The sequence below is a fragment of the Crinia signifera genome, chromosome 4, assembly GCF_055691185.1.
Source record: "Crinia signifera chromosome 4, ASM5569118v1, whole genome shotgun sequence".
Classification (NCBI taxonomy): domain Eukaryota; kingdom Metazoa; phylum Chordata; class Amphibia; order Anura; family Myobatrachidae; genus Crinia; species Crinia signifera.
In genome coordinates this window covers 6,564,403-6,582,735 of record NC_139220.1, presented here as the reverse complement: position 1 = coordinate 6,582,735, position 18,333 = coordinate 6,564,403, and the positions used below count along the sequence as shown (strand labels likewise).

Sequence of the window (18,333 nt, the reverse complement as noted above, 5' to 3'; positions counted from 1 at the left end):
GACAGGACGTGAGGTGAGATGCATTGGGACGCTGTCACATTATAATATAATCAGACAGGACGTGAGGTGAGATGTATTGGGACGCTGGCACATTATAATATAATCAGACAGGACAAGGTGTGAAATGTATTGGGACGCTGTCACATTATAATATAATTAGGACGTAAGGTGAGATGCATTGGGACGCTGTCACATTATAATATAATCAGACAGGACATGGTGTGAGAGGCATTGGGACGCTGTCACATTATAATATAATCAGACAGGACGTGAGGTGAGATGTATTGGGACGCTGACACATTATAATATAATCAGACAGGACGTGAGGTGAGAGGCATTGGGACGCTGGCACATTATAATATAATCAGACAGGACATGGTGTGAGATGCATTGGGGCGCTGTCACATTATAATATAATCAGACAGGACGTGAGGTGAGAGGCATTGGGACGCTGGCACATTATAATATAATCAGACAGGACATGGTGTGAGATGCATTGGGACGCTGACACATTATAATATAATCAGACAGGACGTGAGGTGAGAGGCATTGGGACGCTGGCACATTATAATATAATCAGACAGGACATGGTGTGAGATGCATTGGGGCGCTGTCACATTATAATATAATCAGACAGGACGTGAGGTGAGAGGCATTGGGACGCTGTCACATTATAATATAATTAGACAGGACGTGAGGTGAGAGGCATTGGGACGCTGGCACATTATAATATAATCAGACAGGACATGTGTGAGATGCATTGGGACGCTGACACATTATAATATAATCAGACAGGACGTGAGGTAAGATGCATTGGGGTGCTGTCACAATATAATATATTCAGACAGGACGTGAGGTGAGAGGCATTGGGACGCTGACACATTATAATATAATCAGACAGGACAGGGTGTGAGAGGCATTGGGATGCAGTCACATTATAATATAATCAGACAGGACGTGAGGTGAGAGGCATTGGGACGCTGACACATTATAATATAATCAGACAGGACAGGGTGTGAGATGCATTGGGACGCTGTCACATTATAATATAATCAGACAGGACGTGAGGTGAGATGCATTGGGACACTGTCACATTATAATATAATCAGACAGGACGGGGTGTGAGATGCATTGGGACGCTGTCACATTATAATATAATCTGACAGGACGTGGTGTGGGATGCATTGGGACGCTGTCACATTATAATATAATCAGACAGGACGTGAGGTGAGAGGCATTGGGACGCTGACACATTATAATATAATCAGACAGGATGTGAGGTGGGATGCATTGGGACGCTGACACATTATAATATAATCAGACAGGACGTGGTGTGGGATGCATTGGGACACTGTCACATTATAATATAATCAGACAGGACAGGGTGTGAGATGTATTGGGACGCTGTCACATTATAATATAATCAGACAGGACGTGGTGTGGGATGCATTGGGACACTGTCACATTATAATATAATCAGACAGGACAGGGTGTGAGATGTATTGGGACGCTGTCACATTATAATATAATCAGACAGGACGTGAGGTGAGAGGCATTGGGACGCTGTCACATTATAATATAATCAGACAGGACGTGGTGTGGGATGCATTGGGACACTGTCACATTATAATATAATCAGACAGGACAGGGTGTGAGATGTATTGGGACGCTGTCACATTATAATATAATCAGACAGGACGTGAGGTGAGATGCATTGGGACACTGTCACATTATAATATGATCAGGCAGGACGTGGTGTGGGATGCATTGGGACGCTGTCACATTATAATATAATCAGGCAGGACATGGTGTGGGATGCATTGGGACACTGTCACATTATAATATAATCAGACAGGACAGGGTGTGAGATGTATTGGGACGCTGTCACATTATAATATAATCAGACAGGACGTGGTGTGGGATGCATTGGGACACTGTCACATTATAATATAATCAGACAGGACAGGGTGTGAGATGTATTGGGACGCTGTCACATTATAATATAATCAGACAGAACGTGAGGTGAGAGGCATTGGGACGCTGTCACATTATAATATAATCAGACAGGACGTGGTGTGGGATGCATTGGGACACTGTCACATTATAATATAATCAGACAGGACAGGGTGTGAGATGTATTGGGACGCTGTCACATTATAATATAATCAGACAGGACGTGGTGTGGGATGCATTGGGACACTGTCACATTATAATATAATCAGACAGGACAGGGTGTGAGATGTATTGGGACGCTGTCACATTATAATATAATCAGACAGGACGTGAGGTAAGAGGCATTGGGACGCTGTCACATTATAATATAATCAGACAGGACGTGAGGTGAGATGCATTGGGACGCTGTCACATTATAATATAATCAGACAGGACAGGGTGTGAGATGCATTGGGACGCTGTCACATTATAATATAATCAGACAGGACGTGAGGTGAGAGGTATTGGGACGCTGTCACATTATAATATAATCAGACAGGACAGGGTGTGAGATGTAATGGGACGCTGTCACATTATAATATAATCAGACAGGACGTGGTGTGGGATGCATTGGGACACTGTCACATTAAAATATAATCAGACAGGACCGGGTGTGAGATGCATTGGGGCGCTGACACATTATAATATAATCAGACAGGATGTGAGGTGAGAGGCATTGGGACGCTGTCACATTATAATATAATCAGACAGGACGTGGTGTGGGATGCATTGGGACACTGTCACATTATAATATAATCAGACAGGACAGGGTGTGAGATGTATTGGGACGCTGTCACATTATAATATAATCAGACAGGACGTGAGGTGAGATGCATTGGGACGCTGTCACATTATAATATAATCAGACAGGACAGGGTGTGAGATGCATTGGGACGCTGTCACATTATAATATAATCAGACAGGACCGGGTGTGAGATGTATTGGGACGCTGTCACATTATAATATAATCAGACAGGACGTGAGGTGAGAGGTATTGGGACGCTGTCACATTATAATATAATCAGACAGGACATGGTGTGAGAGGTATTGGGACGCTGTCACATTATAATATAATCAGACAGGACATGGTGTGAGAGGTATTGGGACGCTGTCACATTATAATATAATCAGACAGGACCGGGTGTGAGATGTATTGGGACGCTGTCACATTATAATATAATCAGATAGGACGTGGTGTGGGATGCATTGGGACACTGTCACATTATAATATAATCAGACAGGACAGGGTGTGAGATGTATTGGGACGCTGTCACATTATAATATAATCAGACAGGACGTGAGGTGAGAGGCATTGGGATGCTGTCACATTATAATATAATCAGACAGGACGTAAGGTGGGAGGTATTGGGACGCTGTCACATTATAATATAATCAGACAGGACATGGTGTGAGATGTATTGGGACGCTGTAACATTATAATATAATCAGACAGGACAGGGTGTGAGATGCATTGGGACGCTGTCACATTATAATATAATCAGACAGGACATGGTGTGAGAGGCATTGGGACGCTGTCACATTATAATATAATCAGACAGGACGTGGTGTGAGATGCATTGGGACGCTGTCACATTATAATATAATCAGACAGGACGTGGTGTGGGATGCATTGGGACGCTGTCACATTATAATATAATCAGGCAGGACGTGAGGTGAGATGCATTGGGACGCTGTCACATTATAATATAATCAGACAGGACAGGGTGTGAGATGTATTGGGACGCTGTCACATTATAATATAATCAGACAGGACGTGGTGTGGGATGCATTGGGACCAGTGGTCGAAGTGGAAATTTTGAAGTGGTGGTATGGAAATTTTGAAGTGGGGGTATGGAAAAGTAAAGAGTGAATATAGTGCGCACCTTCGGACACCCCCCTGTCCATCAACGTCCCTTGCCAGACTGCCCCGTTGTACAGGGGTATTACAAAAGCACAATATGTGCTGCTGAGTGATCAGAGAGCATCCTGAGGGGGGGAAAAAACTTTTTTTTTTTATCTTCAGATTAAAGTGGGGGTATGCCATACCCTCGTATACCGCCCCACTTCGACCACTGATTGGGACACTGTCACATTATAATATAATCAGACAGGACAGGGTGTGAGATGTATTGGGACGCTGTCACATTATAATATAATCAGACAGGACGTGAGGTGAGAGGCATTGGGACGCTGTCACATTATAATATAATCAGACAGGACCGGGTGTGAGATGCATTGGGGCGCTGACACATTATAATATAATCAGACAGGACGTGAGGTGAGAGGCATTGGGACGCTGTCACATTATAATATAATCAGACAGGACGTGGTGTGGGATGCATTGGGACACTGTCACATTATAATATAATCAGACAGGACAGGGTGTGAGATGTATTGGGACGCTGTCACATTATAATATAATCAGACAGGACGTGAGGTGAGATGCATTGGGACACTGTCACATTATAATATAATCAGACAGGACGTGAGGTGAGAGGTATTGGGACGCTGTCACATTATAATATAATCTGACAGGACGTGGTGTGGGATGCATTGGGACACTGTCACATTATAATATAATCAGACAGGACAGGGTGTGAGATGTATTGGGACGCTGTCACATTATAATATAATCAGACAGGACGTGAGGTGAGATGCATTGGGACACTGTCACATTATAATATAATCAGACAGGATGGGGTGTGAGATGCATTGGGACGCTGTCACATTATAATATAATCTGACAGGACGTGGTGTGGGATGCATTGGGACGCTGTCACATTATAATATAATCAGACAGGACGTGAGGTGAGAGGCATTGGGACGCTGACACATTATAATATAATCAGACAGGATGTGAGGTGGGATGCATTGGGACGCTGACACATTATAATATAATCAGACAGGACGTGGTGTGGGATGCATTGGGACACTGTCACATTATAATATAATCAGACAGGACAGGGTGTGAGATGTATTGGGACGCTGTCACATTATAATATAATCAGACAGGACGTGAGGTGAGAGGCATTGGGACGCTGTCACATTATAATATAATCAGACAGGACGTGGTGTGGGATGCATTGGGACACTGTCACATTATAATATAATCAGACAGGACAGGGTGTGAGATGTATTGGGACGCTGTCACATTATAATATAATCAGACAGGACGTGAGGTGAGATGCATTGGGACACTGTCACATTATAATATAATCAGGCAGGACGTGGTGTGGGATGCATTGGGACGCTGTCACATTATAATATAATCAGGCAGGACATGGTGTGGGATGCATTGGGACACTGTCACATTATAATATAATCAGACAGGACAGGGTGTGAGATGTATTGGGACGCTGTCACATTATAATATAATCAGACAGGACGTGGTGTGGGATGCATTGGGACACTGTCACATTATAATATAATCAGACAGGACAGGGTGTGAGATGTATTGGGACGCTGTCACATTATAATATAATCAGACAGGACGTGAGGTGAGAGGCATTGGGACGCTGTCACATTATAATATAATCAGACAGGACGTGGTGTGGGATGCATTGGGACACTGTCACATTATAATATAATCAGACAGGACAGGGTGTGAGATGTATTGGGACGCTGTCACATTATAATTTAATCAGACAGGACGTGGTGTGGGATGCATTGGGACACTGTCACATTATAATATAATCAGACAGGACAGGGTGTGAGATGTATTGGGACGCTGTCACATTATAATATAATCAGACAGGACGTGAGGTGAGAGGCATTGGGACGCTGTCACATTATAATATAATCAGACAGGACGTGAGGTGAGATGCATTGGGACGCTGTCACATTATAATATAATCAGACAGGACAGGGTGTGAGATGCATTAGGACGCTGTCACATTATAATATAATCAGACAGGACGTGAGGTGAGAGGTATTGGGACGCTGTCACATTATAATATAATCAGACAGGACAGGGTGTGGGATGCATTGGGACACTGTCACATTATAATATAATCAGACAGGACAGGGTGTGAGATGTATTGGGACGCTGTCACATTATAATATAATCAGACAGGACGTGGTGTGGGATGCATTGGGACACTGTCACATTATAATATAATCAGACAGGACAGGGTGTGAGATGTATTGGGACGCTGTCACATTATAATATAATCAGACAGGACGTGAGGTGAGAGGCATTGGGACGCTGTCACATTATAATATAATCAGACAGGACCGGGTGTGAGATGCATTGGGGCGCTGACGCATTATAATATAATCAGACAGGACGTGAGGTGAGAGGCATTGGGACGCTGTCACATTATAATATAATCAGACAGGACGTGGTGTGGGATGCATTGGGACACTGTCACATTATAATATAATCAGACAGGACAGGGTGTGAGATGTATTGGGACGCTGTCACATTATAATATAATCAGACAGGACGTGAGGTGAGATGCATTGGGACGCTGTCACATTATAATATAATCAGACAGGACAGGGTGTGAGATGCATTGGGACGCTGTCACATTATAATATAATCAGACAGGACGTGAGGTGAGAGTTATTGGGACGCTGTCACATTATAATATAATCAGACAGGACATGGTGTGAGAGGCATTGGGACGCTGTCACATTATAATATAATCAGACAGGACCGGGTGTGAGATGTATTGGGACGCTGTCACATTATAATATAATCAGATAGGACGTGGTGTGGGATGCATTGGGACACTGTCACATTATAATATAATCAGACAGGACAGGGTGTGAGATGTATTGGGACGCTGTCACATTATAATATAATCAGACAGGACGTGAGGTGAGAGGCATTGGGACGCTGTCACATTATAATATAATCAGACAGGACGTAAGGTGGGAGGTATTGGGACGCTGTCACATTATAATATAATCAGACAGGACATGGTGTGAGATGTATTGGGACGCTGTAACATTATAATATAATCAGACAGGACAGGGTGTGAGATGCATTGGGACGTTGTCACATTATAATATAATCAGACAGGACATGGTGTGAGAGGCATTGGGACGCTGTCACATTATAATATAATCAGACAGGACGTGGTGTGAGATGCATTGGGACGCTGTCACATTATAATATAATCAGACAGGACGTGGTGTGGGATGCATTGGGACGCTGTCACATTATAATATAATCAGGCAGGACGTGAGGTGAGATGCATTGGGACGCTGTCACATTATAATATAATCAGACAGGACAGGGTGTGAGATGTATTGGGACGCTGTCACATTATAATATAATCAGACAGGACGTGGTGTGGGATGCATTGGGACACTGTCACATTATAATATAATCAGACAGGACAGGGTGTGAGATGTATTGGGACGCTGTCACATTATAATATAATCAGACAGGACGTGAGGTGAGAGGCATTGGGACGCTGTCACATTATAATATAATCAGACAGGACCGGGTGTGAGATGCATTGGGGCGCTGACACATTATAATATAATCAGACAGGACGTGAGGTGAGAGGCATTGGGACGCTGTCACATTATAATATAATCAGACAGGACGTGGTGTGGGATGCATTGGGACACTGTCACATTATAATATAATCAGACAGGACAGGGTGTGAGATGTATTGGGACGCTGTCACATTATAATATAATCAGACAGGACGTGAGGTGAGATGCATTGGGACGCTGTCACATTATAATATAATCAGACAGGACAGGGTGTGAGATGCATTGGGACGCTGTCACATTATAATATAATCAGACAGGACGTGAGGTGAGAGGTATTGGGACGCTGTCACATTATAATATAATCAGACAGGACATGGTGTGAGAGGCATTGGGACGCTGTCACATTATAATATAATCAGACAGGACAGGGTGTGAGATGTATTGGGACGCTGTCACATTATAATATAATCAGACAGGACGTGAGGTGAGATGCATTGGGACACTGTCACATTATAATATAATCAGACAGGACGGGGTGTGAGATGCATTGGGACGCTGTCACATTATAATATAATCTGACAGGACGTGGTGTGGGATGCATTGGGACGCTGTCACATTATAATATAATCAGACAGGACGTGAGGTGAGAGGCATTGGGACGCTGACACATTATAATATAATCAGACAGGATGTGAGGTGGGATGCATTGGGACGCTGACACATTATAATATAATCAGACAGGACGTGGTGTGGGATGCATTGGGACACTGTCACATTATAATATAATCAGACAGGACAGGGTGTGAGATGTATTGGGACGCTGTCACATTATAATATAATCAGACAGGACGTGGTGTGGGATGCATTGGGACACTGTCACATTATAATATAATCAGACAGGACAGGGTGTGAGATGTATTGGGACGCTGTCACATTATAATATAATCAGACAGGACGTGAGGTGAGAGGCATTGGGACGCTGTCACATTATAATATAATCAGACAGGACCGGGTGTGAGATGTATTGGGACGCTGTCACATTATAATATAATCAGATAGGACGTGGTGTGGGATGCATTGGGACACTGTCACATTATAATATAATCAGACAGGACAGGGTGTGAGATGTATTGGGACGCTGTCACATTATAATATAATCAGACAGGACGTGAGGTGAGAGGCATTGGGACGCTGTCACATTATAATATAATCAGACAGGACGTAAGGTGGGAGGTATTGGGACGCTGTCACATTATAATATAATCAGACAGGACATGGTGTGAGATGTATTGGGACGCTGTAACATTATAATATAATCAGACAGGACAGGGTGTGAGATGCATTGGGACGTTGTCACATTATAATATAATCAGACAGGACATGGTGTGAGAGGCATTGGGACGCTGTCACATTATAATATAATCAGACAGGACGTGGTGTGAGATGCATTGGGACGCTGTCACATTATAATATAATCAGACAGGACGTGGTGTGGGATGCATTGGGACGCTGTCACATTATAATATAATCAGGCAGGACGTGAGGTGAGATGCATTGGGACGCTGTCACATTATAATATAATCAGACAGGACAGGGTGTGAGATGTATTGGGACGCTGTCACATTATAATATAATCAGACAGGACGTGGTGTGGGATGCATTGGGACACTGTCACATTATAATATAATCAGACAGGACAGGGTGTGAGATGTATTGGGACGCTGTCACATTATAATATAATCAGACAGGACGTGAGGTGAGAGGCATTGGGACGCTGTCACATTATAATATAATCAGACAGGACCGGGTGTGAGATGCATTGGGGCGCTGACACATTATAATATAATCAGACAGGACGTGAGGTGAGAGGCATTGGGACGCTGTCACATTATAATATAATCAGACAGGACGTGGTGTGGGATGCATTGGGACACTGTCACATTATAATATAATCAGACAGGACAGGGTGTGAGATGTATTGGGACGCTGTCACATTATAATATAATCAGACAGGACGTGAGGTGAGATGCATTGGGACGCTGTCACATTATAATATAATCAGACAGGACAGGGTGTGAGATGCATTGGGACGCTGTCACATTATAATATAATCAGACAGGACGTGAGGTGAGAGGTATTGGGACGCTGTCACATTATAATATAATCAGACAGGACATGGTGTGAGAGGCATTGGGACGCTGTCACATTATAATATAATCAGACAGGACGTGGTGTGGGATGCATTGGGACACTGTCACATTATAATATAATCAGACAGGACAGGGTGTGAGATGTATTGGGACGCTGTCACATTATAATATAATCAGACAGGACGTGGTGTGGGATGCATTGGGACACTGTCACATTATAATATAATCAGACAGGACAGGGTGTGAGATGTATTGGGACGCTGTCACATTATAATATAATCAGGCAGGACATGGTGTGAGAGGCATTGGGACGCTGTCACATTATAATATAATCAGACAGGACGTGAGGTGAGAGGCATTGGGACGCTGTCACATTATAATATAATCAGACAGGACGTGGTGTGGGATGCATTGGGACACTGTCACATTATAATATAATCAGACAGGACAGGGTGTGAGATGTATTGGGACGCTGTCACATTATAATATAATCAGACAGGACGTGGTGTGGGATGCATTGGGACACTGTCACATTATAATATAATCAGACAGGACAGGGTGTGAGATGTATTGGGACGCTGTCACATTATAATATAATCAGACAGGACGTGAGGTGAGAGGCATTGGGACGCTGTCACATTATAATATAATCAGACAGGACGTGGTGTGGGATGCATTGGGACGCTGTCACATTATAATATAATCAGGCAGGACGTGAGGTGAGATGCATTGGGACGCTGTCACATTATAATATAATCAGACAGGACGTGAGGTGAGAGGTATTGGGACGCTGTCACATTATAATATAATCAGACAGGACAGGGTGTGGGATGCATTGGGACACTGTCACATTATAATATAATCAGACAGGACAGGGTGTGAGATGTATTGGGACACTGTCACATTATAATATAATCAGACAGGACCGGGCGTGAGATGCATTGGGACGCTGTCACATTATAATATAATCAGACAGGACGTGAGGTGAGAGGTATTGGGACGCTGTCACATTATAATATAATCAGACAGGACCGGGCGTGAGATGCATTGGGACGCTGTCAAATTATAATATAATCAGACAGGACATGGTGTGAGATGCATTTGGCACTGTCACATTATAATATAATCAGACAGAACGTGAGGCACCAGAGAAGCGGAGACTTACTGTTACGGGGCTTATCCTCATCGATATCCTCATCCTCATTCTCAGGGTCTATGTCTTCCGCCTGTGTGATCCAGTCCAGGTAACCCTTCAGATCTTCCTCCAGCTGCTGCTTCTCCCTCAGCTTCTGGAAGTCTCCCCGCGCTTTGGCCTTCTCCCTCTCCTTGGAAAACTCTCTGCCAAGACAGGGACAAGTCAGAGAGAGGAAACGGTAGCAGGGCAGGAGGTAGGGGCGGCAGGCGGTAAGCAGCGGGCCGACAAGACCATTGGCTGCTGTGATCTCACCCAAAATGGCCACCAATGTGTGTATATTTGGGGGTACATCATATACAGAGCCGCCTTCCTGGGGGACCCCGCACATATGTCATTGTCACATTCGCCAGCTCAGAGAGACTCTGCGAGCTCCTGCGCCAAGCTGCGCTTCCTGGCATCCTGACACCGCTCAGTGCCTCTGCCATTCTTCCCCGCTTGCCGTGTTGTCACTTGAGCGTATGAGCGACACGCGGCGCAGCGTATTATCAGCCATAAACATTTTTATTCAGCGTATTATTTGTGAGATAAAAGGCTGCAATTGTATCTGCAGCGGGATAAAGGGCCTGGAACGTTGGCAGCAGCTGTTTGTGGTGATAATGAATAAAACTCAGAATCTCGAGTGCTCGCGTCTCCGTCACTGAACCTGTAATTTCCAGCCGCGCAATTCACACGCTGTTGTTCTAAGGGCTGTAGGCCCGAACTGGAGGGGAAGGCACAGAGGACTAGCGAGGGGTCTGAGACGGGGGGGGGGGACGGGACACATCAGGCTATGTGACATGAGGACACATGATCTGTCTGCTGATATCTGTGGTGAATCTATGGGGCGAATGCCGGGATCTGTACGCAGCAAGACGATACTCGTACCACCCATCGATTTAAGCCGAGGGAAGCCAACGCCAGTCCCCGAGAGCTACCAACAGTTGATGTTTTCCAGGTCTCAGAATCCCACGTGAAGTAATTAGCTCCACATGTGGATTTATTAAAATGTGTCTGTGAGTAATGAGTGCACCTGTGCAGCAGCTAAGGGGTCTGGAAAACTGTTGGTGGCTCTGGATCGGATACATACGGTTGAATGTCGGTGAGGATGAAAGTGAAGTGGTCGGAATACTGACGCTGGCATCCCGATGGAGGAAATCCCAATAAGGGTCAGGTAAGTACACTTACCTTCCCCCTGTCCCCAGGATTCCGTCACTCATCGGTGACGGGATGCCGACGTGGGTATTGTGACTTCTGGCATCCCGCCAGTCAAGGATTGGCGTTAGCTAACCCTGATTTAGATGAGCCTTATTCTAAATACAAGCCACACCCCAAAATCCCAATTTCTCAGGAAAGTCAGATCTGCCCAAGATACATACGAATAGAACAGATACTGTATGTACAAAAGATGCGTGACTTGGCATCTTTGCTGTGTACAGAGATTCAGCTGTCTCAGAACCGGCCGCTGTATATATATATATATATGTGTGTAGTATTCTAGATATATAATCAGGCAGCGTTCTCTGGTTAATGTCTCTGTGATATACAGTAGTGCATCTCTATTATCCTCTGTATCCACAGCCTGCGTTGTGGGCAACATGATGATATACAGAGGCTGCTGAAAAACACAGAGTGAAACTAGACAAAGAACTGAGCGTACAGCAAAAAGTGCAGGAAATAATGTACAAGCGGTGTGAGGGCGGAGAGCCCCCTTCAGGTGAATACCGGGTGGTACAGGTGGACATTCCCTGCCATAGAAAGTGTGACCCGGGACACACGTCTTACCCACTCAGCACTCCGAGAACCAGGTTTAGAACGAAGAACGATCCAAAGATAACAAGGCTGACAAAGTAGACGCAGGGCAGCTCGTACCCCATGGCATCCTGCATCTAAAGAGAGAGAGAGGTGACGTTAGTGCAGAGGCCGTCTGTACATCATCTCACCAACACACTGCAGACTATTACTTCTTCTTACACTGCTAGAATGTCTGCTGGATCTGTCTTCCCCTTCTTCACAGGGTATAATACAGGGTATGTTGGGGGCTGGGTGACATGGCGGTATAACACAGGGTATGTTGGGGGTTGGTGACGGTGTTATACAGGGTATATATGACATTATTTCCCTTATATTAGGATATTATGTGATCACTTAATCCCTCGGCAGAATTCCCGTTGCTTTATATGTGATTACCGTTTCCCTTTGCTGAACACTAATAGTACGTCCTAATATGAAGTACATATTACTGTAACACTGTACATTGGAGGAGACCCATCCTGTGTATACAAGGGCGCCCCCTGCAGGTGTAAAGCAGCACAGCCCTGCACCCTTTATACCAGCGCCTCTATTTATAGCCCCTGTCATATTATTCAGCCTCAAGAAATACACATGAAAGTTTTAGTGGCGTCCCCTCTCCCGGCGGGCGCTCTGAGTCGGGGGCTTGTCTGACACCGGACGATAAAACGAACAGACGGATTTCCCAGACCCTGGATCCTGCCCACAACAGAGCAGAGGACGCCTCAGGGGCCACTGAGTGTATACAATGCAGAATGTGATATGGGGATGATTCACGCGCATTGTGGGCACAGAGACCGGCGCAGTTTAATTAACACCGTGAGAAATGATTTCTAGGAATCTGTTCTGGGAGATTTCAGGGAAGATTCCGCCCCCAGTTCTGCAGATAATCGCTGCTATTAGTGTAATGATGGACACTCAGAGACATCAGTGTTACTGACCCACTATCATCTACAGACAGGGCTACACCAGGCTGGAGGGGCCAATTCTGTAACAAGGCAAAACCATAGTCTGGATGCATGGGGCCAAGGTCAGATGTGAGGACAGAATGTATTATCGACGCACACAAACTAATCCCGAACATGGGCACACGTTACACTGTCAGGACCGCACATCCCAGTGGGTAGTATACCCAGGTTGTATCCCATTTATTATCCCCACAGAGGGGTGGTAGATCATTATTGGTGGGGCTCTGTGGGTCCTCCCCCCTCCATGGTGGTTGGTGCTAAGTGCCCTCCTACATTGAGGTTGGTGCCGAGTGCCCTCCCCCCATGGAGGTTGGTTCTGTGTTGCCCAGCATGGAGGTTGGTGTTGAGTGTCATTTCCTCCATGCCAGTTGGTGATGTGTGTCCTCTCCCCCATGGTGGCTTGTGCTAAGTGTCCTCCCCCCATGGTGGTTGGTGTTGAGTGTCCCCCCCCACATGGCGGTTGGTGTTGAGTGTCCTCCCCCACATGGCGGTTTGTGTTGAATGTTCTTCCCCCACGGCAGTGGGTGCTGTGTGTCCTTCCTCCATGGTTGGTGCTGTTTGTCCTTCCCCCATGGCGGTTGGTGCTGTTTGTCCTTCCCCCTGGCGGTTGGTGCTGTTTGTCCTTCCCCTATGGCGGTTGGTGCTGTTTGTCCTTCCCCCTGGCGGTTGATGCCGAGTGTCCTCCCCCCATGGAGGTTGGTGCTGTGTTCTATCCCCCATAGCAGTTGGTGCTGTGTTCTATCCCCCATGGCAGTTGGTGCTGTGTTCTATCCCCCATTGAGGTTGGTGGTGAGTGTCCTCCTTCCATGGCAGTGGGTGCTGTGTTCTATCCCCCATGGCAGTTGGTGCCGAGTGTCCTTCCTCCATGGTGGCTGGTGTTGTGTTCTATCCCCATTGAGGTTGGTGCTTAGTGTCCACCCCCCATGATAGAGCTGATCTCTGTATAGAAGGTACCTTGGTCCCACACTGACCTCATCCATGCTGCCGATTATCTCTTGCAGCTCCCCGGGATAACCTAAACCTTTTAACTACGTTAGACATGTTCACTGTTACACTATATACTGCGTTACCCGGCACAGAGCGCGTCATTGCATAGACAGGACATGTGGATGATAACCGTAATAACACGTGACTGTACACGTCTTCAGTGCGGTGACTACAGACATATCATCAGACTCTGACGAGGTGGGAGTCACCGTCCACAGACCTCTTGTCTCCTCACCAGTACGGAACACGTTCTACCCATCATTACTGCCCCCGCTGTATCCCCAGTAGCAGAGCCCGCAAGGGGGCATGTCACTTACCCAGTATAGCACATCCGTCCAGCCCTCCATGGTGATGCATTGGAAGACAGTAAGCATGGCGAACGCAAAGTTGTCAAAGTTAGTGATCCCGTGCTTCGGCCCGTCCCAGCCAGATTCGCAGATGGTCTCGTTGGGGCAGTGTCGGCCATTATTGCTATTGAGTGCACACGGCGAGGGCTCTTCTTCCGTGGGAACATCTGAGCAGAGACAGTGAGCGGGTTACACAGGGAGCTCAGAGACAGTGAGCGGGTTATACACGGAGCACAGAGGTGAGCAGAGACAGTGAGCGGGTTATACAGGGAGCACAGAGGTGAGCAGAGACAGTGAGCAGGTTATACAGGGAGCACAGAGGTGAGCAGAGACAGTGAGCGGGTTATACAGGGAGCACAGAGGTGAGCAGTGACAGTGAGCGGGTTATACAGGGAGCACAGAGGTGAGCAGAGACAGTGAGCGGGTTATACAGGGAGCACAGAGGTGAGCAGAGACAGTGAGCGGGTTATACAGGGAGCACAGAGGTGAGCAGAGACAGTGAGTGGGTTATACAGGGAGCACAGAGGTGAGCAGAGACAGTGAGCGGGTTATACAGGGAGCACAGAGGTGAGCAGAGACAGTGAGCGGGTTATACAGGGAGCACAGAGGTGAGCACAGAGGTGAGCGGGTTATACAGGGAGCACAGAGGTGAGCAGAGACAGTGAGCGGGTTATACAGGGAGCACAGAGGTGAGCAGAGACAGTGAGCGGGTTATACAGGGAGCTCAGAGACAGTGAGCGGGTTATACAGGGAGCACAGAGGTGAGCAGAGACAGTGAGCAGGTTATACAGGGAGCACAGAGGTGAGCAGAGACAGTGAGCGGGTTATACAGGGAGCACAGAGGTGAGCAGAGACAGTGAGCGGGTTACACAGGGAGCTCAGAGACAGTGAGCGGGTTATACAGGGAGCACAGAGGTGAGCAGAGACAGTGAGCAGGTTATACAGGGAGCACAGAGGTGAGCAGAGACAGTGAGCGGGTTATACAGGGAGCACAGAGGTGAGCAGAGACAGTGAGCTGGTTATACAGGGAGCACAAAGGGGAGCAGAGACAGTGAGCGGGTTATACAGGGAGCACAGAGGTGAGCAGAGACAGTGAGCGGGTTATACAGGGAGCACAGAGGTGAGCAGAGACAGTGAGCTGGTTATACAGGGAGCACAAAGGGGAGCAGTGACAGTGAGCTGGTTATACAGGGAGCACAAAGGGGAGCAGAGACAGTGAGCGGGTTATACAGGGAGCACAGAGGTGAGCGGGTTATACAGGGAGCACAGAGGTGAGCCGAGACAGTGAGCAGGTTATACAGGGAGCACAGAGGTGAGCAGAGACAGTGAGCGGGTTATACAGGGAGCACAGAGGTGAGCAGAGACAGTGAGCAGGTTATACAGGGAGCACAGAGGTGAGCAGAGACAGTGAGCGGGTTATACAGGGAGCACAGAGGTGAGCAGAGACAGTGAGCGGGTTATACAGGGAGCATAGAGGTGAGTAGAGACAGTGAGCGGGTTATACAGGGAGCACAGAGGTGAGCAGTGACAGTGAGCGGGTTACACAGGGAGCACAGAGGTGAGCAGAGACAGTGAGCGGGTTATACAGGGAGCACAGAGGTGAGCAGTGACAGTGAGCGGGTTATACAGGGAGCACAGAGGTGAGCAGAGACAGTGAGCGGGTTATACAGAGAGCACAGAGGTGAGCAGAGACAGTGAGCGGGTTATACAGGGAGCACAGAGGTGAGCAGTGACAGTGAGCGGGTTATACAGGGAGCACAGAGGTGAGCAGTGACAGTGAGCGGGTTATACAGGGAGCACAAAGGTGAGCAGTGACAGTGAGCGGGTTATACAGGGAGCACAGAGGTGAGCAGAGACAGTGAGCAGGTTATACAGGGAGCACAGAGGTGAGCAGAGACAGTGAGCGGGTTATACAGGGAGCACAGAGGTGAGCAGAGACAGTGAGCGGGTTATACAGGGAGCACAGAGGTGAGCAGAGACAGTGAGCGGGTTATACAGGGAGCACAGAGGTGAGCAGAGACAGTGAGCGGGTTATACAGGGAGCACAGAGGTGAGCAGGTTATACAGGGAGCACAGAGGTGAGCAGAGACAGTGAGCGGGTTATACAGGGAGCACAGAGGTGAGCAGAGACAGTGAGCGGGTTATACAGGGAGCACAGAGGTGAGCAGCAGAGACAGTGAGCGGGTTATACAGGGAGCACAGAGGTGAGCAGAGACTGTAAGCGGGTTATACAGGGAGGACAGAGGTGAGCAGAGACAGTGAGCGGGTTATACAGGGAGCACAGAGACAATGAGCGGGTTATACAGGGAGCACAGAGGTGAGCAGAGACTGTGAGCGGGTTATACAGGGAGCACAGAGACAATGAGCGGGTTATACAGGGAGCACAGAGGTGAGCAGAGACAGTGAGCGGGTTATACAGGGAACACAGAGGTGAGCAGAGACAGTGAGCGGGTTATACAGGGAGCACAGAGGTGAGCAGAGACAGTGAGCGGGTTATACTGGGAGCACAGAGGTGAGCAGAGACAGTGAGCGGGTTATACAGGGAGCACAGAGGTGAGCAGAGACGGTGAGCGGGTTATACAGGGAGCACAGAGGTAAGCAGAGACAGTGAGCGGGTTATACAGGGAGCACAGAGGTAAGCAGAGACAGTGAGCGGGTTATACAGGGAGCACAGAGGTAAGCAGAGACAGTGAGCGGGTTATACAGGGAGCACAGAGGAGAGCAGAGACAGTGAGCGGGTTATACAGTGAGCACAGAGGTGAGCAGAGACAGTGAGCGGGTTATACAGGGAGCACAGAGGAGAGCAGAGACAGTGAGCGGGTTATACAGGGAGCACAGAGGAGAGCAGAGACAGTGAGCAGGTTATACAGTGAGCACTGAGGTGAGCAGAGACAGTGAGCGGGTTATACAGGGAGCACAGAGACAATGAGCGGGTTATACAGGGAGCACAGAGGTGAGCAGAGACAGTGAGCGGGTTATACAGGGAACACAGAGGTGAGCAGAGACAGTGAGCGGGTTATACAGGGAGCACAGAGGTGAGCAGAGACAGTGAGCGGGTTATACTGGGAGCACAGAGGTGAGCAGAGACAGTGAGCGGGTTATACAGGGAGCACAGAGGTGAGCAGAGACAGTGAGCGGGTTATACTGGGAACACAGAGGTGAGCAGAGACAGTGAGCGGGTTATACAGGGAGCACAGAGGTGAGCAGAGACAGTGAGCGGGTTATACAGGAAGCACAGAGGTGAGCAGAGACAGTGAGCGGGTTATACAGGGAGCACAGAGGTGAGCACTGACAGTGAGCGGGTTATACAGGGAGCACAGAGGTGAGCAGAGACAGTGAGCGGGTTATACAGGGAGCACAGAGGTGAGCACTGACAGTGAGCGGGTTATACAGGGAGCACAGAGGTGAGCAGAGACAGTGAGCGGGTTATACAGGGAGCACAGAGGTGAGCAGAGACAGTGAGCGGGTTATACAGG

The 18,333-nt window shown here is 47.4% G+C and overlaps 1 protein-coding gene across 14 annotated transcripts in view; it reads right to left on the bottom strand.

The window, feature by feature from the left end:
- Positions 1 to 18,333, bottom strand: part of CACNA1C (calcium voltage-gated channel subunit alpha1 C) — a 319,991-nt gene that overhangs the window by 97,611 nt on the left and 204,047 nt on the right. For all 14 annotated transcript variants that reach the window (XM_083180868.1, XM_083180855.1, XM_083180858.1 and 11 more), the window contains exons 7-9: positions 14,828 to 15,024; positions 12,550 to 12,653; positions 10,759 to 10,931 (exon numbers count right to left, since the gene is read on the bottom strand). In XM_083180868.1, coding sequence (XP_083036994.1) covers positions 10,759 to 10,931; positions 12,550 to 12,653; positions 14,828 to 15,024 — 474 coding nt within the window. The remainder of the gene's footprint in view (positions 1 to 10,758; positions 10,932 to 12,549; positions 12,654 to 14,827; positions 15,025 to 18,333) is intronic.